This window comes from Hermetia illucens, chromosome 1, assembly GCF_905115235.1.
Source record: "Hermetia illucens chromosome 1, iHerIll2.2.curated.20191125, whole genome shotgun sequence".
NCBI classification, from domain to species: domain Eukaryota; kingdom Metazoa; phylum Arthropoda; class Insecta; order Diptera; family Stratiomyidae; genus Hermetia; species Hermetia illucens.
In genome coordinates, this window is record NC_051849.1 from 146,603,763 (window position 1) to 146,630,345 (window position 26,583).

The 26,583-nt window shown below is 42.5% G+C and overlaps 2 protein-coding genes across 5 annotated transcripts in view; one reads left to right on the forward strand and one right to left on the reverse strand.

Annotated features, from left to right (window-relative positions):
* The window catches only part of LOC119657009 (farnesol dehydrogenase-like), a 39,236-nt gene extending 20,780 nt beyond the window's left edge, over window positions 1-18,456 (forward strand). For 2 of the 4 annotated variants that reach the window (XM_038063755.1, XM_038063779.1), the window contains exon 3: window positions 18,306-18,456. In XM_038063755.1, coding sequence (XP_037919683.1) covers window positions 18,306-18,347 — 42 coding nt within the window. In that variant the 3' untranslated portion in view covers window positions 18,348-18,456. Of the gene's footprint in view, window positions 1-1,442; window positions 2,101-2,163; window positions 2,296-18,305 lie in introns of those variants that run through there. The other 2 variants (XM_038063771.1, XM_038063763.1) reach the window with 2 other exon arrangements.
* A 5,017-nt stretch (window positions 18,457-23,473) lies between these two features.
* Window positions 23,474-24,685, reverse strand: LOC119657211 (farnesol dehydrogenase-like). Its single transcript, XM_038064024.1, has 3 exons — window positions 24,053-24,685; window positions 23,703-23,840; window positions 23,474-23,654 (listed from the first exon to the last, which is right to left on the reverse strand). Exons 1-3 carry the CDS (start codon window positions 24,626-24,628, stop codon window positions 23,613-23,615), a joined length of 756 nt encoding a protein of 251 aa, XP_037919952.1. The 5' UTR covers window positions 24,629-24,685; the 3' UTR covers window positions 23,474-23,612.
* Window positions 24,686-26,583: the final 1,898 nt, after the last annotated feature.

A 26,583-nucleotide genomic window follows, 5' to 3' on the forward strand; every position in this document is an offset into this window, starting at 1 on the left:
CTGAAAACAAATCTATGTTTAGCCAATTCCAGAATTGGCTCGTAGTGACGTGGTTCAATGCACACAGACCAGGGTCTCGAAGAGGCTGACTCTTAGCTCCACCTCCTCAGGGTCAACCTCACGTAACCCCATCAACGTCAACAGAACTGCATTACCAAGGTGTCCCGAAAGGGTTATTTTCCGTTCACTGATGACCGTGAAATTTCTTGGAAGGTACTGCCTAGCATGTAAGCGTAATGCTACCTCGAGGACACCAATCACCATAAGGATGGCAAACAACCCCTAAGGGTGTACTCAAGATTGGGAATCCAGAATTTAGACAGACTCGGACTACCGAATTTAAAGCTTTAAGATTTAAGAGAAGTGGTTAATTAATTTGATGACCATCTTTGTCCCAGAAAAACGAAGTTTCGTGGAATGATTATAAGAGTACTTCTCTTCATCAGGACTGACTAAAATTTTGTTCCACACTGTGTAACATAAAAATAGTAGATTTCCTTTTATCGACAATTGGCTTTTCAGACCATGGTACATCTTTCTCATGGAAATTGACGAAGCAGAATTGATGAAACTTAAATTGCGCGCATTTAACTGTTACAATATCCATAAACAATTTTCAATTTCAACTTTGGAACGCTATCTTGTATAACTCGATATACAGATTTCTAAAACCATCGATTTGAATATTACTGGATTTCTTTGTACTATACTTAATATTTTTACATTAATAAGTACGGTCGCATACATGACCTCGGGGACACACTTGATAACAGAGAATACGACGAAATGTTAGGCATATGGTTGAGATTTTGGTGGGAGTATTCTTGGAAACCAGCTAACCAACTTGTGAAAAATTTTAACGTATCATGATGAAATGTAGATCTCAAAATACGAATACCAAAGGTTTCTTCCTTTGACATTTTAACCTAGATAGACCTTTGAATTTATGAAGCCTGGTGTTAATGTATACATGCATATGTAGCAGTGCTGCAGCAGAATATGCCCAAGTTCGCTCGATACGCTTGGATGCTTACCTGGGGTGAAATGCACCCGTAATGTAACAACATATTAGAATATATTTCGGAGGCCATTTGTTGCATTGGGGAGCTGTTAGCCGTTATTATTGATGCCTTTTATACGCCGCAAGACTAAACAGGTTCAACGGAACATTTAATCATTAAATACGTCAATCTTAAAAAAAGCTTACATGACTGTCTAACAGATTTAATCACAACTAGCCAAGCCAATATACGAATTAAGTAATATATTTCGGCGGAATAACAATTGGCGTGTTCTCTTAAAACAATTTCGTAGATGCGAATTCAACATCTACTACTCTTATCGCTGGAGAGGCAGAGGAGGGGAGAGGAACAACAATAATAGATAGATACAACCAAATAGACAGTATAAAGCCAGTACTTTATCAACGACATAGACTCTGCTTGCTTAATCTTCTTATTGACGCTGGCAGTCTGGTGTAACCAGACAGAGTATTATTGAGCATTTTAGTAGTATTTTGCAATAGAAATGGAACGGTGGCGGAACCGCGTTGCTGTGGTTACGGGTGGCAGTTCGGGAATCGGAGCTGCAATCCTTACGGATCTAGCTGAAGCTGGCGTTACGGTTGTTGGACTAAGCCGGCATCCTGACTGTATAAGAACATTTGATCTAACCCCGGAAGCTCGCAGTCGCGTCCACCCTATCCAATGCGATGTTACCAATGAAGAAGTTGTGAAGACCACATTTAAGTGGATTGACGATAATCTCGGTGGAATAGACATTTTAGTGAATTCGGCTGGTGTAGTGTATCAAGGAGAATTGACTGATCCAAACTTAACAAGACAAATTAGGGAAACGCTCGACGTGCAAATAATGGGAACGCTATTTTGCACTCGCGAAGCTTTTCAGTCCATGAAAAGGCGTAACTTCGACGGACATGTTATAAACATTAACAGTATCGAGGGTCATAACGTTGTGAACCTTTTGGAATTTATTACAACTTTTTTCACGAGTTACGCGGCATCTAAATTTGCATTGACTGCAATGCATGAAACTTATCGCCAAGAATTCGCTAACGCTGGCACAAAGGTTAAGGTTTCGGTAAATAAATTGTTCACAGATTCCAACGCTGTTTTAACATTTTTTTAAAATGAACTTTTGCAGAGTGTCAGTGCGGGGATGACGAATACCCCAATCGGTGGTTATCTCGTGGGCAATTATGATATGCCAATATTGAACCCGAAGGATGTGTCTAACGCAGTGCTATATTGTTTGGGAACTCCACCACATGTACAGGTCTGATAGCATTTTGAATTGATCCGACATTTGCTTTAGAAAATCCAACTCAAAAAATTTGGATTGTTTCTAGCATGCACGTATACATATATAACACAGTGGTCAAACGAGTTAACAAATATTTGATATTTCCTCTCACTTATATCCTTTAATTAATTGTTTATACCGTATCACTTTGTATATTTGCAACCGACAGCCCGCCTGTTACAAACCAAACTCATGGTTGTCAAGAACCTCTACGAAGTCTTCTTGTCTGTTGGCAAACCGAAAGCCAATAAACATTTTATTTTTTTAAAGCATTTGATCAAGTTGACTCCAAAATAGGACCTCTTCCCCACAAATCAATCGAAATTAAATAAAAGGTACTAAGTATCTGAATTTTGTGAAAGCACTCCTTTAAACAAGACGGTAACAAAAAGCAATAAATATAAAAGCTTGTAAAGGTTGATTGTCTATCCCACCATACGCTTTGAGCGTATTTAACTAGAAAGTTAATTATCTTTTTCAATACAATAATCCACTTGAATTAGTATCTATTTCTACAAGAGAGTCGACTGTTATTTAACAAGCACTCAAAATTTAACCATCTAAATAGAAACACAAGCCTAACTACAAAAAGAAAGTTCCTACACTCGCATTTATGATTCTTATCTGGGAACCTATATCTATTGTTGAGTAATTGAGTCTCTTTTATCTAAAAAACGGTACAGGAATTAAATTAAAACCTGCTGACGACAGTCTAGTATTTTAATCAAACATTATTTATTATACATGAAACATACTAAATGTAGTAGTCTAAATAATCTATAAATTGAAGTTAGGTGTTACAAAAGACGAACAACAACTGAAAAAAAAACAGAACTATCCTCTTGACAGTTAACCATTTGTTTTGACAGGAGGAGTGGATCTCTTTTTAAGGTTTCGATGGCAAAACAACATGTTATCAAATCGGATACACAGCTTGTCAGTCAGTTTTTAAGTAGGTGAATATCTGCAAATACCACTGGCGTGACCAGTAATTTTTACTTCGCCCCTCCCTCTGTCAACTCTGAGGAACTCGACTGGGTCTAATATGGTTAACTTTCGGGATACGGTATTCACTGCCGAAATCGTTAAATTCCTCGGGATTTTCCGCTTCACTGACCAGGGAAAGAGCAAAGTTCCTTTTATCCCAAAGTATACTATGTTTCACTCGGTATTGGAGTTCGAATGCGTAACTTTCAACATTTCTCAGCGTGGTCAATAAAGCCTTCAATCATTTCCATTCATTGATGCATGATTCAGTCAGATCTTGCGATGCCCCTTCAGGAAGTGGCTGAAGACTCGGGCAGAACCCGAGAAAATTGTATTTTTAAGGTCAGTGCAAGTTGAGATGCAGCTTGGTGAGGTGAAGTGAATACAACAGCGGGACGCAGCTCAAGAGCATCCATAAACTGCGAAGATTTGTGTTCATGCCGTAGTTTTCACTAGTAACTGGGACCTCCGTTGAGTGAAAACTAGCAACTAATACTTCCTTGAGGAATCTATGTAGTTGGAAAAACTTTTTTTTATCTTTCCGTTAGAAAATTGGTCCTCAGTAATTTTTTTCTTAATAACTTTCCAAAAGCTTCCAGGGAGTATTATCCTTTTTCTTCTATAATCATAATAATAATAATAATTCCAAAGAGCGTGTATAGAATTCTCGGATATGGATCCTTTGCATAGACCAGGTATTCCCAGGCTCTATGCATCTCCAGCAACTCCGGGAATTCTATCTCAAATCAATGATGAGATTGCATCTCGACTGTGTGCTGATATGTCGCTGCTGCAACTACAATCACTTGTGTATTGTGGTGCAGTTGCGGCTATCAGATTGCACGGTCAGAAGATTCGCTTTCGCGTTATTGGTTTGAGTGACAAAAGAGATCCACCATGGAAAATTCGTCTGGAACGTCGGCGGGACTCACTAAGGCAGGACATTGCTAGACTGATTCAGATCAGCACTGGCAATGCCAGCCGACGGGTGAGAAACAAAGTGCAGAGGGTTTACCGGAACTATGCCATCCCCTGTGAGACACCCGTTGTTGAAATTCTGGACACACTAAAACAGAAACTTTCTGTCATATGCAGTCGGTTACGACGGTATGGCGAAAGTTATTCCAGACGTGTCCAGAATGCAACATACGCGAGGAACCAGCGGAGCTTTTTCAGATCTCTCAACGAATCCCAACAGAGCGCCCAGACAATACAGTTCGCGGTGACGGAAGCGAAAGAGTATTGGGGTGGACTTTGGGGGTTACCTGCCCAGCATGCTGAGCACGCTGAGTGGATCACCGCCGAAGGCACCCACCATGTCAATACACCTGGCATGAATTTCGCGGATGTTACCGAAGAGGAAGTTCGACGAGCCATAAACAGCTCGAAGAACTGGAGGGGCCCAGGTCTGGATCGGGTGCAGAATTTCTGGTATAAGAAATTTACCAGCGTACACAGTCGGTTGGCACGCAGTATAAATGAGGTCATGAGTCGGCCGGAGGAATTTCCACCTTTCCTCACTGCGGGAATTACCTACCTTATCCCTAAGAAGGACACGGTGCAGGACCCCGCAGACACAAGACCGATCACTTGCTTACCAACCCTCTACAAATTCATCACGTCCATTATTAGTGGAAGGATCAATGCGCACCTCGAGACCAACAACATTCTGTCCGAGGAGCAGAAGGGCTGCCGAGTTGGGTCAAGGGGTTGCAAAGAGCAACTCATTATCGACTCGGTAGTTGTAGGACAAGCAACTAGAGGCCAAAGAAACCTCTTCAGTTGCTATATCGATTATGCCAAGGCTTTTGATAGCGTTCCGCATACCTGGCTAATCGACATCCTACATCTGTATCGCATTGATCCGAAACTAATAAAGTTTTTGGCGACAGTCATGGAAGGGTGGCATACCACCTTGTCAGTCCGTACATCTGAGGGTGCTAATACCTCAGAGCCCATCCGTATTCGGAGGGGCATCTTCCAGGGGGATTCATTGAGTCCTCTTTGGTTTTGTATGGCACTGAACCCCCTTTCATGGCTACTGAATGATGCTAGAGGGCATGGTTTTGCAATAAAATATGGCCTACGTGCTAAGTGCGAACTGACACACTTGATGTACCTAGATGACATCAAGCTGTATGCTGGTACTGACAACCATCTTAGAAGTCTGTTGCGAATAATAGACATGTTCAGCCGTGATATTCGGATGGAGTTTGGATTAGACAAATGTCGAATCCAAGCCATTCGCAAAGGTCATCACGAGCCGCATGCCGGACATAGCATTGGTGACCTCCACATCGAAGCTATGACCGAGACAGACTTCTACAAGTACCTAGGAATTCTGCAAGGAACCCATGCTCGAGTTGGTGATCTGAACGAAGCTCTGCTGTCCGAATTCCTGCAACGTGTAAAGCTGGTGTTGAAATCGCATCTCTCGGGGAAGAATAAAATAAGCGCGTTGAATGTATTCGCTATCCCTTCACTGGCTTATGCATTCGGAATATTGCCATGGACGAAGACCGACCTGGAAAACGTCCAGCGGCGGATACGGACAACTATGTCCAAATTCCGAATGCATCACCCAAAGTTTGCCGTGGAGCGGATGAACCTGCCTCGTGACATCGGAGGTAGGGGCGTGGTTGACGTGGCGGCACAACATCATCGCCAAGTCGACTCGCTGCGCGCTTATTTTTACAGTAAAGAGCAGGCGTGCCCCTTGCATGCGGCTGTCTGTAAGGCAGACTGTGGACTGACTCCACTTAACTTGAAGGATCGATCTTTCAATCCTCTGAGTGGGGTAAAGTCGGACCAAGAGCGGATCGATGAATGGAAGTCGAAGGCAATGCACGGTAAACACGTGAATTGTCTTTGGCAGCCATTTGTCGATTTGCATCTGTCGAACAGATGGCTGTGTGCTGGGGAGCTCTTTGCTGAGACGGAGGGGTTCATGTGTGCCATTCAGGATGGCGTGGTCGGCACCCGAGCTTATAAAAAGCTCATCATGAAAGAACGGGTGGAGAACGACCAGTGCAGAATGTGTGGTTCGGCGTTAGAGACGTTGGACCATCTCATTTCTGGCTGTACTGTTATGGCACCGGTGCAATACATCACCAGGCATAATGCTGTATGTAAGGTTATCCATCAAAACCTTGCATATAAGCATGGGCTGATCACGGGAACATGTCCGGTTTACCGATATGAGCCGCAAGCAGTACTTGATAGTTCTGCTTACAGCATGCATTGGGACCGGCAAGTTCTGACTGATCGCCATACCGCACACAACAAGCCTGACGTACTGCTAGTTGACAAGACGGGTCGCTCCGCGTATATTATTGATGTTGCTATCCCCCATAATAGCAACATTGAACGGAAATACGTGGAGAAGAAGGTGAACTATGAGCCATTGGCTCGGGAAATCAAAGAAATTTGGCGTCTCGAGCGGGTGGTTGTAGTTCCCATAATATTGTCAGCTACAGGTATTGTACCTAAATCCCTCACGGCTTCCCTTGATGTCCTGGGACTTTCGCACAGTCTGGTTCAAACCATGCAGAAGTACACCATTCTGCATACGTGCTCGATGTTGCGGGGGGTACTCGACGGATTCTCCCACTGACCTACCACCGGCCACCACCACCAGTGCCCCTTTAGTTTTTAAGTAGGTAGGATCGTCCGAGCCTAAATGCTTGGCACCTAGTGCTAGTATTAGGTAAAATCCGGCATCTGCCGAGATTGTGATAACTCGGAAATAATAATTTCCAACTTAAAAGTCAATCAATAGGAATCTTATTATTTGTTACAGTAGTGATAAAACTACGACGTCTACTCTGCGTCACTCTGCGTCACAATGTGTCTCAACTTGCACCCAGCCTAAAGGCGGCCCAATGCTCATCGATATCGATATTCTCAGCCGCTTGATTCAAGGTATTTGACATGTGATCAGCTATCCCACTGTCGAGTAAAGTTAAATCATACAAGTGATGCCGAAATTAGGGGATCGCAGCTTTCCAACCGGTGACCATCAGACAGTAGTCTCTTTCGACGGAGACGTCAACGCCTCTTGTTAAGCACATCCACAAGGCAATTTCTAAATCTGCTGCTAATTGAAAAGTGGTCGATCTGGTTGCTCGTACAAGGTCGATTAGTTGAAACCCAACTGACCTTATGAGAAGCTCTGTGCTCGAAAACTGTGCTACACATGACGAGGCGATGAAAGCTGCAGAAATCCACAAACCTTCCACCAATATCGCTACGGTCGCCAAGACCGTGTTTCCCCATCATGTCGGAATAAGTAGTTGTCAGAATCCAGCTTGGCATTTATATTACCCATCATTACAATATCACCTTAATTAGTTACTCTAGTTTAGTGGGGAGAGCCGCTGCTCCAAGCATTCAGATCATTATTAGACCCATTGTACTACCCCCGAAGACCACTTATTCACCGGTCTCCCGCCTACGTCGTTTGCAGGCTTTTTGTGCAGACTCTTTGCTGAAGAAAACCTTACCAAAGTAACTGCGTATGAGGTCGAAGAGGGGTAGTTGCATACGAAGTGCAGGGCCAAAAGCTGGTTTTGGCACCATTGTGGATCCAGAACCTTGGCGAGCCAGTCTGCCAGGTTTCTTATTAGGAATGTTTCGTTTAGTCGACCAAGTTTCCGCCGCACTTGATGACAACTACTCACCAACTGGCTTGATATGTCATTGCTATTAGTGTTGATAATGCTGCCCGGCTGTTGGAACAGATTCGAATTGTCCGACCCCTCCATATTTTTCGCAAACATTCTTCTGCTGCCAATAAAATGGCATATGTCTCCGCCTGGAATATGGTCGTAATTTTTCCGAGATTTGGAGCCAGTTCCATAATCAGGTTTCCCGATCCGTTTTCCATGATTGACCCGTCGGCGAAAATTATCTGTAATCTCAAAAGACTTGTGCCCATTTGTCGACCATTCTCCTCTTTCGATGATTACGATGGAGTATGTCTTTTTAAAGACAAATCCAGAAACCATGTGATCGGCGAGCATCAGAACCACCTAATGTTTGTCAAGAAATTTCCAGATAGATAATTTTATGACAGTGTCAAGCCGATATACGTCGTTAGCTACTTTCCGTTTCCAAATGGATAGGGGGTAAATTTAGAATAGCTTCGAGCATCCCGGTCGGCATACTACTCATTGCGTCAGTAATTCTTAGGCAACCGAGCCTCTTAATCTTCACCAGCAGCTTCCTGCTATTAGGAAAGTTCAACACCGGGTGACGGGGTGGTGAAAGTTCTGGTTTTGGGGAAAGTGCCCAGGTCTTACCTATCGCAGTCCTACAGCACTAGAGTAATCTGCAAGATTTCTGGTATTGTTCCTGGATGTGGTGCTCCTACGTTAACGAAGTCGCTATGTGCTCCTAAATATTTGATTGTTAGTGCGAGCTGGATTTCTGTCTCTGATAACGTGGGTAGCGTGTAGCTGCTCCACGTGACGTTCCTAGTGAACATAACTAGTCCAGTCTTCCTAGCGTTCACCATGAGTCCATTACGGAGACACGAACTGTGGATTACATGTTGTGTTACATTCAGACAGTCATATACTGTGCCCGCAAAATTTCCAATAATTAAATAACGGCTAGATCGTCCGTAAATGCTTGTGCGAAGAAGACCTTTGTGTCCTCCAGGAGCAATAGCAAGGTTCATAAGTAGGAGCCATAACAGAGTAGAGAGAACCCCTCCCTGTGAGTAACTTTTAAAACACCCTGCTTCACTAGACTTCTGTCCAACCAATATGTGCATGTGAAGGATCCAATTGATTAACAGCGGATCGATTCCATGCTGTCTTACTATGTTACAAATTGCCGCACATGAGGTATAATTGAGGACATCTTCCATGTCCATGAATGCGCCTCACTGTCAATGACGGGTCCTGTTCGGAACTGAACGATTTAAATATCTCGGGTTAATACTATCAGCCAGTGGAGAACTATGATATTGCTTCTCGTACTAGCGTTACCTGGATGAAGTGCCGTTCCATAACTTTTGGATCGCAAAGGATCAACGAACGTCTCAAATCTAAAATTTTCCACAGTGTGGTCCGCCCTGTCGCCTCTATGATTGTTAGTGTTGGCCAACTATAATTGACGGCATCTCGCGGTAATGGAAACGAAGATGTTGCTTTGGACTAGTGGCAAAACACGCCTTGATCACATCTGAAATGAGAATATCCACTATCGACATTAAGTTACGTTGATCGTGAAAAAATAGCGAGAGAGGCATATTCGATGGTATGTTTACGTAATTCCCGCTAACGAGAATTCGCTTGCTTTGGTTGTTCCGAACATCAAAGTTGATGGTAAGAGATGCTATTCGAAACAACAGTGACTTGATACGTTGGATGGGGATTTGAAAGCCTCACGGCTGCACCCAGATAAGGACTTTGATAAAACAAATTGGTCCAACCAATTACCACAAGGCGACTTCACTAAAAAACCTGAACTTTCCGTTGTACCTTGTCGATTGACCACTTGTTTAATTTCTCCGTTCTGGACCTACTCATATTCGGCTTCTCAGTTAGCGATAGTTTTACGGCCGCTGAGTGGCTTATTACAATTACAGGTTCTGGTCATACAAATAGATACTAGGAGCCTTTCTAGTAAGTTAATTTTTCTTTGCAGGCAATAAATTTAAATCCCACTAGCCACTTCAACGTCGCTTCGTTTTAGTTACATCACTCCAGGTACCTTGTGCTGGAATTCATTCACTTTTCTCTTTCTGATATGGACTATGAAGCTGATACTCCTAAAGTTTTACATAAGATTTTACCGATCACCCCAACCTTTCCCAAATGCAGAGCTCACTAAACAAACTCTGAGCATGTTCGCAAGAATTTACCTGTAATGTTTACTAAGGCCTGTTGTTCATTCACTGTAAGATCCTATAGTAGCAGTGATAGAACTCTCCCTTGGAACATCCCATAGTCTCATACATAAGTACATGAAGTCCACAGAATCACCTATTATATATATGAAAGTAGCAGTCTATAGAGTTCAGATGAGTTACCGCCCATTTCAGCTTATTCAAATTTAGAAGGGAACTTGTTAATGCTGTCACCCTTGAATTTCACTGCCTCTTTCTGCCTCAGAAACTTTCTTCTCAAGTTCTCGTATGTGAGCCTTGATTGCAAGCTTCTAAAGAAAAATATCTAAAATGTTGCAGAACCCCAGCATGGAATGATCTATGCGAAAACACAAGATACTTGCTTTGCGGCAAACCTGACCACCAAGCTTAGGGCAAAGCTTATCCAGAATGGCTAGAGTTCCATCAATATAATCTGGTAGTTGCCATCCAGAAGGTAACAAGTGGAAGTCCAAAGGAATTCTGCCTATGGCTTATCTCATGTTCGGAAAAAACTTTCCAGTTCCTTATGAAAAAGAGAAACCCTCAAGAAGATATAAATAAAATAATAAGAGGAAAACACTGTCCGCGTCCGGACAGCTAAGTGGTTAGAGCATAAGGCTGTCGTACAGAAGGTCGCGGTTCAACTCTTAGTGGTAGCAGTGGGATCGTGATTTGATATCGAATACCAGTCGACTTAGCTGTGAATAAGCAGTCAAAGGGTAATAATCTCGGACGAGCGCAATGCTGACCACGTTGCTCCCTATTGGGTATTGTAATCCTGTAGTGTACTGTTACGGTCTTGAATGAAGTGCTCTAACAAATGGATTATTACGCCAATAATGGACCTAACAATAATCAACAACCCCAGCTTAGGATGGATACGCAGTACGCTGCTGGTCAATATCAGCAATAGCCACCCTAGCTCAATCCTAATCTCATCCACTTCTTCCACCCAAAGGTCAGAGTCCTAGTCTTAGTCCTACGCAGTTTACTAAAAAACAATCTAATAAACATAACACTTCCAACAGAAATAAAGAGTGTAACCTCATTCCTTCAGTCTGAAATACGTAGAGTCACCTTTGCATTAAAAACAACTCACCGAAGCCAAAAGGCTGGAGGAACCCATCTCTAAACCCTTTTTACGACGAAAAACAATGTTCCTACAAAGCTTTTCATGCCACATCAAAGCCAAGGAGTTTTAGTTTATTAAAAAGGTTAATTTGTTCAGAGGAATTGGAAGTTCCCTCCTAAATTTGAAAGTCCTGGAGGCCAAACGTCAGCAGTGGAGAGCCAAAATTGAGGAAATTACGATTTCAAACCAATATTGCTAATCAACGTTTTTTGCAAAACACTCAACGCAATGGTTAAAGATCGGCTTTAAAATTTTCTAGAAGGCTTTGAATGTTTGCCAAGCGGAAGCTATGATTACAGGAAGCATAGATCCACGAGTACATGTCTAAATGAGCTTCTATTACACATAACTTGGGAAAAACAGGAAAAATTGCATGTACCTGCAATTTCTTTTGACATCCAAATTCCATACGAAAAGGTTGAGTTAAACAAAGTGAAATGTTGCTTTATATTTCATGCTATCCCTACAGGCATTTCCTCGTGGATTCTAAGCGTCCTGCAATGAGCGCACACTCAAAGTCGGCAACTGCCACGCTCCCACTCAAAATGGTCTACGGTAAGGCAGTTGAATCATCCTATTTTATTTAATATGTCATCTTCGCCATTAGGCAATCCTCCCCCAAAACACCGAAGAATGATTCTCACAACAATAGAAATCATTAAATTAAAATCCTGCAACGGGAAAATTTTTGAGAATATCTACACAAACCTTGCAGCTAAGAATGGTTACACACACTGTTTCAGAATCTTTGGAAAGATCTATCATCAGTTCAAACCCGATCAAATACCCACAGACTCCACCAAAATTCGAACCACTTTGGAACCCAGTATTTCAACTAACCTAATTGGGCCCCAGATTGCTTCAGAATGTTGTACCAACTTCTCCGCCAACATCTTCCCACGATTTCCAAACAAGTCTTTTTTCTCCGCGCTTGAACTAAAATCTGAAACCACCAAATTGGTTAACCGCCTTGTCACCAACCACACCTCCAACAAGGTCTTCCTGATGAGAATAGGTGCCTCAACCACAGACTGCTGCGACGCATGCGGCGAAGTTGTAACAAATGACCACGTCATCTTCCACTGCAGTAAACTGCAGAAATGTCTGGCTGACATTTTTAATGGCATGAAGCAGGATTATTTATTAAATTATCGCATCTTTCATTGAAGACTTAAATGTTGATATCTAATGGTTACTAAATCGATGTTATATCACACCTGGCCGAAATGTAGACACATGCTCACAAAGGGGTATCCCCACATAATCTAAGAGCAGTCACATCAACTAAAATCAAAATTATGGTCATCGCTAGCGTTACAGCACAGCCTGCCAACCGGCCTCGTGGGACTGTCCTACGTGATCAAGAAAATCACCTAGACGCTGCGATCACCTCAAATTCAAACAAATCAGCAAACAATAAGTTAAATCAGAGGCTAAACGTTTAACTGAGTCATAAGGAGGTCTGCATAGTCTTCTGCGCCTGCAAGGACATTTTCATGAGAAAACGGGTTCTCCCGCAGAGAATAAATCTTTGGGTATACACAACCTTATAACCGTAGTAACATCCTAGACGAAATATCAAAGGAACTCTGGGCAATGTCACCGGACTACGTTTGAAACCAACGATATGTGAAGGTGTTACGACATAGCGCCGTTAAAATACTTCATTCAATCCGAGCGGGAATATTCTCATATATGCACATTGTAGTCAGCTCTTCGAAGGCTCCTCTGTCTTTCGAGTTCGATGCTCAGATATCCCGACCCCACTCTCCTGTCGCTCGCAAACCTACCAAGTTCAGCTTTCGTAAGGCGAACTTCGAAGGTGTGAACTCAGCCCTGGCGGTCCACAAAAAACTACGTCAAAAGCACACTTCTAGAACCTATGCTTTTCAAATCTCTAGATTCCTCAAATCATTAATACGTAAGTCCAGAAGCAAATATTTGACCAGTGTTGAAGACCCAGTGAAGCGCGGAAATCTGGTCCTACATTTGGAACTCCCACTGCCCGGCCCAGTTATCCCGTCCGTCCATTAAATTCTGTGGCTCCTCAGCAAACTCCCCCAACTATCTTGCGGTTAACTCTGCCGTTACTTTTCCTCAGTCTATGTTCGCACTCCTTCCTCTGATTCCCTCCCGATAGTGAATGTAGCCTGCTTCATATCGCCCGCTCTTACCCCCTGTCGAGTACCTAATTGCCAAACTTGATACCAATGTCGGACCTGGCTACGGTGGTCTTCCAAACCTCTTTTTGCTCAAAACTGATAAGTCCATTGCCGTTCCCCTATCTCTTATTTCCAACAAAAGCCTCGAGGAGAATAATTTTCCCGTGGATTTTCCGTGTGGAAGGAAGCTCTCATCATCATCATACACAAAAGTGGGGATCGTACGCTTGCCAAGAATTACCGTCCCATTTCCCTCTTCTCCTCCTGGTCTAAAATCTTGGAAAGATATGTCAGTGGCTGGTTGTCCGCCCACTTTGGTCATCACATAGTGAAAGAGCAACACAGCTTTGTTAAGCGTAGGTCCGCTGCTTTCAACCTGGTTGACTTTACCAACTTTGTCGCCAAATGTCCAAATTCACGGCAAGAAATACATACCACTTACACTGATTTCGCTAAAGCCTTCGACACTGTATATCCAAAGTCTCGTCTCTAAGCGTTCCAATACCGCTTGTTTTATAGCTTATCTCTTACCATTCCAACCGATGCTTCTGCGTCTCTTTTGACGGCTGCACTTTCCGCTCCTTCTACCCCTCCTCTAGCGTCCCACAAAGATCTATTCTGGGCCCTTTGTTATTTTTATTTTTTATCAATGACCTCCCCCCCCCTGCCTACTTGTCCCTGCTTGCTCTATGCTAGCGACCTGAAGCTGTTTTCCGCTTTATCGTCGCCTATGGATTTTTCCAATCCCTCCATGGACTGTGTTTCCCTTCAACCTAACCTAGATACCCTTGTTCATTGGTGCCCGAGTAATGGTTTAGCGCTAAACGTCAGAAAGTGTCACTCTATGTAATGCTCCCTAAAATCCTGAACCACTTCTTTCTCGTATTCTGTTAACGGACATTCCTTATCCTGCTTAAATTTTACTCAAGACCTCGGAGTCACTTTCGGCAATAAGCTCTGCTTTGACACCCATTGCCTCGAAGACACCAATCGAGCAGCAAAATTGTCAGGCTGCATCCAACGTTCCCCTTAGCTCTCTTCAATTCCCTCGTGAGGAATACTCTCTATCTATACTAATACTAATCCTATCTGGATTTATGCACATTTTTTAATCTTTCCTCAGGTCTGATGGACTACTCCGCCGCTAACGACGTCACCTGCCATTCTGCAGCTTATAACACACGTAACACGGACTTTTTCAACGTGCCCTTCACAGAGCTCGAAGTCTACTTTCATTCCCCGATTCCTAGGCTTTGCCGAAATTACAACGTACAACAGCTTGGTCCTTTTAACTTCTCTACTTTGAGTAGTTTTAAGCATAGGATAAGATTATTGCTTTCTCCTCCTCCCGAAGACAATAAGCAATTGGAGTTTACTCTGGAACCTACTCGTACTACTCGGCAGCACCAGCCTCAAGGTGGAAAAAGCTCACCCCTAAGTGAAAGAAGATTTCATCCCTGTAACTAAACTCAGACACGAGAGCTTTCAGACCAGTCCAATAAACTATTTTCTGGAGACCACAAATTATAGAGTGAGGAAATTGTTCTATTTGAAGATCTGAGATGACTAGAGGGTTTGTAGTATCAAAATGATACATTCTAATTGGGATTTTCGGTGCGGTCATTTATACCTACCTACTCTAGCTAATAAAGATGCGGCATATTTTCTATTATACTTTGGCAGCTTTCTGGCTTTACCAACTATGTTTAGTTTACTAATATTTCATTTGTTAGCCTGTAATTTTTCACTACAGAAGAGGCCAGTGTCTTTATAATCACCTGGATATAGTATTTGGTTTTCACAGCTTACTCTTCGGATCTCAGTAGTCCCGTCCACTCCCATCAGCGCCGCTAAAGTTCGTAGAAAAAATTACTTACCTCGTATCTGTGCGCTCAGTTAGCGGTGAGCTACATCAGTAAATTGCTTGAGGCATCTGGGCCGCCTGGATGTAGTAATGTAGTCAACCGCCATCCTAAATTCAAAGTCTACCCCAGCTTCGTTCATGCTATCATCTTCTATTATCCTAAGCGCTAGTGAGTATCAAAGATAATGAAAGCCGCCTGACTCTAATGTAGGTGAGGATGTTACGCTGCTATGACCAGGCCTGAAGCTAGGACATCCGCGATTAATATGGGGCTGTACCCATTGTGGAGAAATAACCAGATAGCCGTCTTCGATTTTATGTTCATGCTATTCCTGGAGATGATAACTTACAGGCTAAAATTGTCTTGAACGCCAAAAATGACAGGAAAATCATCCAAGGCTGATCGAAATAGCAATGGTTTCATACGCTAGATGATGGTTTAAAAACCACCTAAACCAAAACTATAACCAAGAAAAGAGGTCAACTCGATTTAGATGAGCTGACCATCAGGACGCAGGTTAAAAAAAGTTAAAAATGTTTGTGCTCAATAAATATCTACATTTTTGCCTTGCCAGAGAAAATCTCAGATGTTAAATTACTTGCAATGTTTTTAACCCCGGATACTTTTCATTCTACCAACCAAGGCCTCAGCACTAATATTATATCCCTCCGTTTTGATTAGTCGGCTCATTGCAGCTGTTGCGGCTATACTATTCTACAAGTAGATCTGGGCTAAATTCATCTTTTCTTGGCCGCTTGGTAACGTTTCTGAACGTCTAAAATCATTAATGTAGGTAATATGATTAGACTGATTAGAGCACGGGGGCTCCTGCCGAAACTAGGCTTGTTTAGGGAATATATTGACGTTTACATCATGACATCATGAATCCTTTTATATATTCATCGTTCCAGGGTTTCGTAACAGACATTTAACAATGCTGTTACAATGCAAGTTGATTACTACTTTTTAACCGGTAAAACCTTATTAAAATCGATATACTGTCTGACTGCTTGTCTGCCACATGCATTTTTCTCGGAGACAAATTTGGTCATCCTTTTACATCGTATTTAAGGGGGAGTCCCCATACATGCGAAAAGGGTTTGTAAATTTCTTTTACCCAAAATATTGTCATGAAATGAAAGGTCTTGGTTAGTAGCTTCCAAAGTCGGTCTTAGTTTTGACATTTGTTGGAAAGGTGGAAATCGAGGGGAGCTCTTTAACGGACCCATTCTCAGAAACTACACAATCGAAAAATCTGAAAACAATCAAGAGGCTTCCACTATATGGTGCCTAGGCAACTAGATACCCTCCGTACCGATATCTATTCAAATAAAGTTAATAATAATAATATATGACTGCAGTTCATTTTAGCTCCGTGAAAGCAATGTAGGATATAATATGGAGGATGATCCTACCAAGTTTGGGGGAAATTGCAATATTACTAACAATGTCATAACAGGTCAAATTTGTTGCTTTTTTGCAATTCAATAAATATTCTCAAGTAATGTATACATATAATGGTTGGCGCTTACTGTACCTTTCAGTTCATTATAAGGGATGGAAGTTTAGGTTACATGTTACAAATTATAGGCCCCGATTTGCCACCTACCGGGTTTATGTTACTTGGCCTTTCGTATCGGAAATGCATATCACTTGCCTACAGCCGATCCCGTCTATTAATTTGTTCCCACTGTTATCATTGAGGAGCGCTTAACACAGAGTATGATGGATATTGAAGTCTCCGACATAAGGGGCTTTATGTTAGTAGCTAGAAAAGGTATATGTTAACCAGCAAACGTTAAATGTACTTCATCTATTCACCCCTTGTAGGATATTTAGCATGCACAAAGCCTCAGGTGTCAATTGAATTGCGCTTCAATTTCATTGTCATCACGCTTAATGCAATGTAGGCTTACTACAGTAGCGGGATAGCACGAATATGAGCTTAAATATACGAGACGCCCACGATTCCAACCTGGCGTAACGAGATTGAGAAACCACCTCGACTACCCCAACACGCCTTTGTCGCCAAAACTAGATCATGCAGATTTTGCCTGGATGGCTCGGTGGATACCTCGAAACGATCTGCAATCTCGGGAAGAGTGTCTCATTAGGTGCAAGATGCCATCATGATAATATTCTGTAGAGCGGGATACATGTCAATGTGTAACACCTCCCGTCATATTCTATGTCCCTAGCCCTCCATATCTATCCTAACGCAGTTTTCGCTGCCGTGAGTTTTAGACGATGATACCCAAGAGATAGCCACTATTTTTACTGCTTTTAACGTTTCGACGATACGCTTCCTTGGTACCAGCCAGCACCAATAGATCACTGTGCCTTCGGAAGCTAAACAGAAACTCGAAGCCTTCGCCAAGATTTGTTTAGGTTGTGTCATTGAGATACTCTGACTTGATCCAATTTTGAACGAAGAGTTTCATATGCGTACAGGCTTGTTACCCGCACATATGTAGATCAATCAATGTAAACCGCATTGGGTAGGTAGCACAGGAATTATGACAACTGTATTGCCGGCTACAACATGCGGTGGACTCCACTATCCCAAGTTGGGTGACGGGTGGGTTGCCCTAGGAACACATGACGCAGGGCAGCGGAGGAAGAGAGCAAGCACCTTGGGAAGTTCTGGCGGGAGGTGAAGCGAATTTCAGTAAACTGTAGGTGTAGTTAATGTGTTAAACCCTGAGGAGTGAACGGTAACCATATATATATTTCATACCTGTCGCGTCGAATTTTTTATTTTCAGCTTGTTCTTTATTGTGTGATCAATCGCTTTTGAAAATATAGTGACTCCCTAGCCCATGAAATGACGTCTCGTACGGCCCCAGTCACTCTGCATCCTCCATCGCACCACATAGTATTAATACAATTTTTTTTTTATACTGCTCAAATTATTCTGAATGTAATATGTAATTAAATCCTAAAATTTATTTTTATTTCAGGTGCATGAGCTCATCATCAAACCGATAGGCGAAGTCTTTTAGGAGCATTTTCTAAGCTAGCAAAAATTGAAGCCGAATTGTTTAAGAGTTTACATGAGTGACCGTGATATTACTTGCTAAAATATTTTCAGTAATAAAATACCTGTTTTGTAAAAAATCAAGTCTTTTATTTGAGTGCTTGATAGGTGGTCTTTGAAATAGTATAGGTCGCCAAACACTGCTGACTTCTCGATTACGCTACCATTGTGTTGATTTAATTGATTTAATGAAGTTGCCTCCCACTTGGTTATAGAGAACAGTTCTATTGTCTTTTGGGCTCGATTGACCCGCTCGTTTCCATTGACGCTTATAAGAAGAACACGTTAACTAAGAATAAATATTGAGATTTCGTATACGGTTTTGCCTCGACCTATGATATGCCACTATGTTGAATGGAAAAGTTTGCGGAGCAAAAAAACCCTCCTTTATTTTTTATCGATCTTTCGAGATCCGCCATACACTGTTATTCACGTTAGCGCAGCGGTGTTACAAAATCCAGTTCCAGTGGGTGCAGAGCATAACTTTCTGCCCCATCGATAGCCTGGTGACTTATGCCAAAGTGATTATTTCGGTCTATTCACCAAGTTCAGGGGATATTTTACTAAGTATATTGGTCAAATACCTTTTGAGGCTTATTCACCCCAGATTATACCTCATAAATATGGGACAATGTAATACGATATGTAGCGCCAATTTGTCTTCCATATTTCAAATTTGGCTTGAGGTTATGATATAGCTTTTTAACGTCTGTGCTTCTACCGTTAATCGCCTGTAATGCGTATGTCTACCATGTATACTTATGCCGGAAATACCGTAGTGTGCTGACCTAGGATTTTCACATGCTGAGTTTCGGATTCATTTCATGAATTGCCGTCCGTGGCCTGTCTAGTTTCTTAGTAAGATTTTGCTGGCATTCCAAAGTCAACGTTTCAATTGTTGGAGATAATTACAACAATTGAAACGTTGATTTTGAAATGCCAGCAAAATGTTCAGCTTCTTCCTCAATGCTTCACCACACAGTTATGCTAGAGACACCCTACCTTTCAGCAACGATCGTAGTACTCTAAAATCATTATCTGCAGTAGCAATGGCATTTTCCACTTTCACTTGCGACAATCGAAAGTTCCAAATCCCCAAGTGCCGCCCTGAAGTTATTAACTTTGCTACTTCAAAAACAAATTCAACAAATCGCCCCATCTTAGGAAGTATCTACCGCATGAACAGTCTACAAATCATTCACTGTATCCATTCATGATATCCAACCACCATCTTTCAACATCTTCAATTAACACCTTCGAGAGCCAATAAAAGCAAGGAACAACAATCAGACCCGACAAAAATTAAAGCAAACTAATTTCTAATGTCCCCAACAATATCATCTTCAAGAAAACATCCGTCCACTCGACCTATGTGCTCGCCACGTCCCAAACTGATTACGACCCCGCCAAAAGAAGAATCATCCCTTCTTTATGTACACGCCGAGCCACCTAAAGCTAGACTTCAAGTACACCCCACAGGATGTCTTTGATGAACTATATCGTCTAGTAGTTACCGAGACAAACAATGTCTACCCATGCGAGACTTCTCCCCCAAATTCCAGCAGCCCACACTCTCCAAAGCCAGAGCGATGTTTCACTGTCTGGTGAAATAATACAGACCCGCAATCGAACTGCTACCTGTTCTATCGTTGTGTTAAGTGCAACACGGTCCACGTTAGTGGACAAAAAGCAGGGGGATAATCCTACCTGCATCAATTGCCATCCTGGTAGTAATTCTCCTCCACCCCCAGAAAATTTTCATTCATCACGATCAACCTTTCCTTGAATGAACCGTCATTTGCTTCTCCATCCACTTATCCGTTACATTCTTCGAGAGCCTTTACTATCCAAACCCTAGATCCTGCGATCACCTCAGGACCCTCCCAATAACCCGCAACAAATGCACCTTCCTCATGGTAGAAGGCCGTGGAGGATCTCAGGGAATGAGCTCTGAGATTTTTGAACGCATTCTTGACAACCGTATTCGGGAAATCATTGAAATAACTGTTTATCAAGCCGGATTTGTCAAAATCTGCAGAACTACTGACGCAATACACGCTGTGCGGTTACTCATGGAGAAACACCGTGAGAAGCAGCGCCCTCTTTACATTGCATTTCTGGATCTAGAGAAAGCGTTTGACTGTGTGCCTCACGAACTCATCTGGTATGCTTTACGACAACACTTCGTACCAGAAGAGCTCGTGCGCTTGCTCACCACGATCCGAAAAGTGACGTTCGAAGTATGGCTGGTGTATCGAAACCGCTTCGTGTTTCTGTTGGTATTCACCAAGGAAGCGCCCTCTCATCACTCCTCTTTATTCTTGTTATGGACACCGTCACACGGGATATCCAACGTCCAGCGCCCTACACACTGCTTTATGTAGATGATGTTTTCCTAGCATCTGATAGCAAAAATGATCTCGAGCAACTTGTCCAAAAATAGAATGATCGCCTCATGCAACGCGGTCTCAGATTGAATCTAAACAAAACTGAATTTTTGACGACCGATCTGCCCAGAACTGAGCAATTTAAATATCTCGGGTCAACGCTATCAGCCAATGGAGAACCGCGTTATGAAATTGCTTCATGCATTAACGCAAACTGGATGAAGTGGCGTTCCACAACTGGTGCTCTTTGTGATCGGCGTATCAACGAACGTCTCAAATCTAAAATTTACCGTAATGTTGTCCGTCCTGTCGCTCTCTATGGTTCTGAGTGTTGGCCAACTATAAAGGATAATGAATGGCGTCTTGCGGTAATGGAGACGAAGATGTTACGTAGGACTAGTGGCGTCACACGTTTTGATCACATCCGAAATGAGGATATCCGCGATCGTTACGGGGTTGCCCCGATCGTGCAAAAATTGCGAGAGAGGCGTCTTTGATGGTATAGTCACGCATTTCGTGCTAACGAGAATTCACATGCCCAAATTGGTCTGAACATCGAAGTCGATGGTAAACGACAAAAGGGCAGGCCTAAACAACGGTGGCTTGAGACGCTGGATGGAGATTTAAAAGCCTCGAGATTGCACCCAGATCAGGCATTCGATAAAGCCAAATGGCGAAACGATCAACTTCGCTTGTGAACGGGAAATAGGCTGAAGAGAAAGAGAAGAAGAAGAATGCCGTTTCAGCCTATATGACTTCCGCAATTTCTTCAAGGCCCTCATTAGGCTTACCTCCGGTGTGCCCTCCGCAATATCTTACCGTTGCTTTTCCCTGTCCACAAGCACTAGTATGCTACCAAATTTTAATTGCATCCAGGGGTCAGCCGTCTACCTCGCTCATCAAGAGTTTGCCTTTGCCCTCCTCCGGGCTTCTATAAGCTTTCCATGTGTGGATCCATGTTTTGAGTGATGATGAGGCGTGGAAGCTTCCCCCGTCTCAATCACTAAGGAAGGTATGTCGTCACCATGTGTGATCCTGGTAATGTCATCTCCAGTACAGTCCCATTCACTTCCATCCTGGTAGTCCTAAGCTAGTCTGCTGTATTCTCCGTCGTGTAGTCTACCTGTATAAGACTTGGTGGAAAACGAATGCTGGTAAACACAAGCTCTCCTTATTCCACCTCTCACCCATCTTTATGATGAAGAGGTCTTCAAATATTTCCTGCTTTTCACGAGTAAGTATTTGTTCCAAAAATACTTTCGACAGAATGGCCAGTCGAAAGCTCTCCCATTAGCATAGCTAGCGGCGGGTCTCCTAGTTTCTGTCTCCATCCCTATCTCGCCTCCAGATTTTCCGCTTCTTGGGCTCCGACTAATCTTTTTTGGGAGCACTTCTCTTTTGCGGGCTGCTCTCCGCTGCTGCCGGTTTCCTTCGCTTTAAAACTGAAGGCTTAGGTCTTTCCTGAGTCTTTTTCAGGAACCCTTTTGGTTTTAGGTCTTCTTTACGATAGCCTAGATAACATTTACCACCTGCGCCACTAAGACTGATACCGTGACCTCAGATGTACCCTTATTCTTCTTTACCTTTTGAGCAGGATTGCGATCTTCACAGTAGACTAATGTTGACCTTGGTTGCATTGCTTGACCTCAGAACTTCCACCGCCACTTCGCGTGCGCTATGTCGTTCGGCTAGTTTGTTGTGTGTCTTTTTTGTGGCTTCACATTTTGTACTCATTTGAATCCCATGAGTATGGTGGTTTGGAGGTCCACCGTGCCAGGCCCCCATGTAGTATGGTAAGGTCAAGCTTACTGACTCAAGGGACCAGGTATCTGTGATGTTCCATTCGAAAATGACTGCAAACAATCCAATGGGCACGGTTCACATAAGACCCTGGGCTGGGTGGAGGGTTTTCTTCAATTCCTCCATCTAGATCTGTTGCGGTTTGTTATTACTCGAATCACCTGGTACAATGTGCGGCTGTCACATCTCATTAACGGTATTAGTAAACTAGATACTTCAATCTCAGAGGGAAATAGATTGGCTTCCATCTTAGTGTTATTATTACGTTAAATTAAGCATAGAATTAAGCAATAGATTATCTGTAAGTATAATGTTAAATTCTTAAGGATAAGTCACCAGCGTTAAGTTTTAGTTAAAAGCTGTTTGTACTAGACATAGAGTAGGGTAATCTTCGCTCTGGATCACTTGTGCCTATCGCATTTCCACCCTTCGAATTACTTTAGGGAAATGTGCGGGGCTTAGATCTTGCGCTTCATCGATTTAGAGAAAGTCTTCGATTGGATGATAAGGAAGGTTTTATGAAGCGCTGCCGGTGAGGCAATTCAGAGAAATTAGTAGATAAACGTCACGTGCTGCATCAAAGTGAAATCTTGGAGAAATCTAGTGACCAAAGCGGAATTCTACAATTTGTTCTACTATTTGTTTTTCACATTCCGAAATGTGGCTACCACAGAGGCGCGCAGGTGGCTGTCACTGTCAATATCGCTAAGTTTGTAGGTTTGTGGGATTGCTCTCTTCTCTAGGTCGACCCCAGTCAACCAGGATGGTTTTCATCATGGAGCCCAATTTATTATGACCTAGTCATTACAAACTCAGCTTAATGAAAGAAATTGCTTACATTAGCTTTTATCTGTCCATCCAAGGTTCCTTACTCCAATTCCAAAGCAATATTTGCAGATGCCAATGTGATAAGATTTACTTATATTTCATAGATTTACTTAGAATACAGAATATTTGTAAGGTTTCGATATACAGTTTGTGTTTGCAATTTGCAATTCAGTATTATCCCAAGTAAAGTTTGCAGCGTAACTATTTCATCCAGTTCAGAGCCGTTCCCCGATCGGTTTGATGATTAATTCATGAACCTGCAAAACACTCATTAGTATTTGAAAAGCTTCATGATCCCTTCTTACTTGGACGTGTGGTGGTGTTCCTAGAACATACAAAATAGCGTTCGATATATCCTCAACTTCCAAGAACGGCGTTCCCGCTTTCTTCTGTGCCTCGACATCCGGTATAGCTTCAGTTTCTACGATTCCCGGACTGATACTCTAAGAAAGATAAGATTATTTAGTAATTGCTGAAACGGTTTCAACTATCCAGTGGAAAAAATAGAAATTCACGGCTGCCTTCCTCTTTTTATTAAATAGACTTACTAAATTATCGGTCAAAAATGTCGTCCCCTATTCGTTCACTTTTCCACATTTCCCGCACAAATAATTTTTACCTTTTTGTCAATTTTTCAATTACATATTTTACTTACTGTTATCTTCACTTTCGTCCCTGCATTTACAAACTCTTGACGATAGGTTTCGACCATGGCGGTCACCGCAAATTTAGACGCTGGGTAGATATTAAAAGAGTACGATTGGGGCAGCATCGGGTTCTTATGGCCGAGAACGCTGTTGACAATAATGATATGTCCATCGAAGTTGCGCGTTTTCATTGAATTGAAAGCTTCCCGTACACAATACGCAGTCGCTTTTATGTTTGTATCTACGACATCATCTATCACTTGTGTATTGTCAGGATCAGAGAGTTGAACACCCAGTCGGGCTATTCCAGCGTTATTTACTAAAATATCTACTCCTCCGAGATTATTCTCCACCCAGGAGAAAACCGCTTTTACTTCAGCATCTTTGGTGACATCACACTTGATTGGGTGATATCGAGCTCGCAAGGGAACTTCCAATTTTCCCTTATTTTCTCGTAGACGTTCTTCACGGCGAGCCAGGGCAACAACGATGAGACCAGCCTTCACCAAGTCCTGAGCAACTGCGGCACCAATACCAGAACTTGCACCGGTAACAACAGCCACTTTGTTTTGCCAACGATCCATTGTGAAAGTAAACTGAATTAAGAAAGTATCTGAAAATGAATGAAATTCGAGAACTGGCGGAGTAAATTGTTTGCTTTTCATTTAATAATCTTTTTCAGCGCTTTGAGATAAGAAATAGGCAAACAGTCTTAATAAGTATCGCGGTCTTATCTTCAATAATTTACAAAAACGTTTTTAATCTGAATGATGGCATTGAGGGGAAATGTTTTTGATTGTAGCCTTTATCTGTTAAAAGGGAGACTATATTTTCGTGAGAGTCTCAGATATTGACGGTTTATATTTATTTCACTGCTGAGCAATGAAGAATTTATTGGACCATTTTGGTTTTAGACACCAAGCACAATATTGCTCCTATTTGCAACGAAACTTCTCTTCATAAAATTCGCGACATAATTTGCAGCCAGTCTTTTTTAAAATTTTTATTGGACTAGTATTCTGGTCCCTGTATGTAAAGCAGTCAAATGACGAATATTGTTGAGAGTTGTGACCCCATTGATACCCGAAATAGACGCGGCAGCAAGACTGAATTTTAGAATATATAAAAGTCCAAAAACATAAAGCTCAGTCATAAGGCAAAGTAAATTCATTTCTGGTGCCAGTAACGCTGTCAAAGTTGCAGCCTATTCTTCTATATATCTGGCACCAGTGTCATGGATTTAGTTTAGAAAATTCGGTGGTATCAGATCAATGAAAGGAGCTAGGATGGTCTACCATGATAGGTCAACAAATAAAATTAGTTAGAAGGGACCATGCTAAGACATTCTGTATCCAAAGCCTCGCTGAACTCGTCTTACCATACAAGATTAATGGCAGAAGGAAGACGCCATTGTTGCTAACTATTGTAGGCAAACAGACTACAGTACAAAGACGAAGCCATAAGAACGCGGTTTCTTATTTGGGGGTAGGGTACGTGAATGCATTTACACACAAAGCGTTGGACTCCCGCAACGGTACGTCGTCGGATTACCAACTAAGCACCTTCGCTTCGTCAGAGAGCTAGGCAGAAACCATTAGTCACATTACTTTGAGCTAGCCTCCCGCCCCCCTATTGCGGAGCCTTCAAATTAGGGAGTTCCTTCCACCAACGGAGGGAGAGGAGGGAGAGAAAGAAGATCTGAAGGGAGTCGTCCACAACTGCATTGTAGAACACCCAACCAGGAGATCGTGTCTCCTCAATATTGTGCTGGTAAGACTAGAAACCACCATACCCACTTAGTAGTTAGGTAAGGAAACCGTACTTCCGATTCAGCCACGCTCCTAAGTTCCCGATGAGCCACGCAGTCGGTCTCACTCTAGTCTCACTTTGCCAAGGGAGTTACCACTCATCATCATGCCATTCCTCACGTGCGACCACCTCCCTTGACGCTTGTATATAACCGCCAGTTCAGAGACAGTGCGCTATAATTGCGCTCTCTACCATAGAGCAGAACAAACGGCGTTGAGCTCATTAGAGAGGAGAAGAGGCATCGCCTACAATTACCGACTTAAGGCCGAAACTCTAGCTGCAGGCTTGTCCTCCTCGAAAAAGCTCGTCTTTGAGTCAAGAGTGAGTCCAGGTACTTTATTGTTAGCTTTGACTTGATTATCGACTCGCCGACTGATATGGGTCGCAGGGCTAGAATTTTCTTTTCAGTCAAAATGGCTATTTCGGTTTTTTCCAGTGTAAGGTTGAAACCATGAACAGTCATCCATCCAGCAACCCGTCGCATCAATATGACAATCCGTCAACAAGCGCCATAACATCATCTGCATAACCACCGATCAGGCTGATCAGAGAAAGCCTCGCCACTTTCCAAAGAGAAGGGAAAATGCTCCCTTTCAGGCAAGCGTTAAATGCACCAAACAGTAAGTATGGTCAATTTTGGAGTACCAGTTTTTATACCTATTCTGGTAAAGCAAAGTAGAAATCACCATGCAGTACATGAAGAGACTTCGTAACAGTGGGAAAATTAGAA

Coding starts and splice junctions, on each gene's coding strand:
- LOC119657211 (XM_038064024.1), bottom strand. CDS start 24,628: ATGGATCGTTGGCAAAACAAAGTGGCTGTTGTTACCGGTGCAAGTTCT. Junction 23,841..24,052: donor GGACGAAAGTGAAGATAACA/GTAAGTAAAATA, acceptor TATCTTTCTTAG/AGTATCAGTCCGGGAATCGT. Junction 23,655..23,702: donor GAACACCACCACACGTCCAA/GTAAGAAGGGAT, acceptor AGTGTTTTGCAG/GTTCATGAATTAATCATCAA.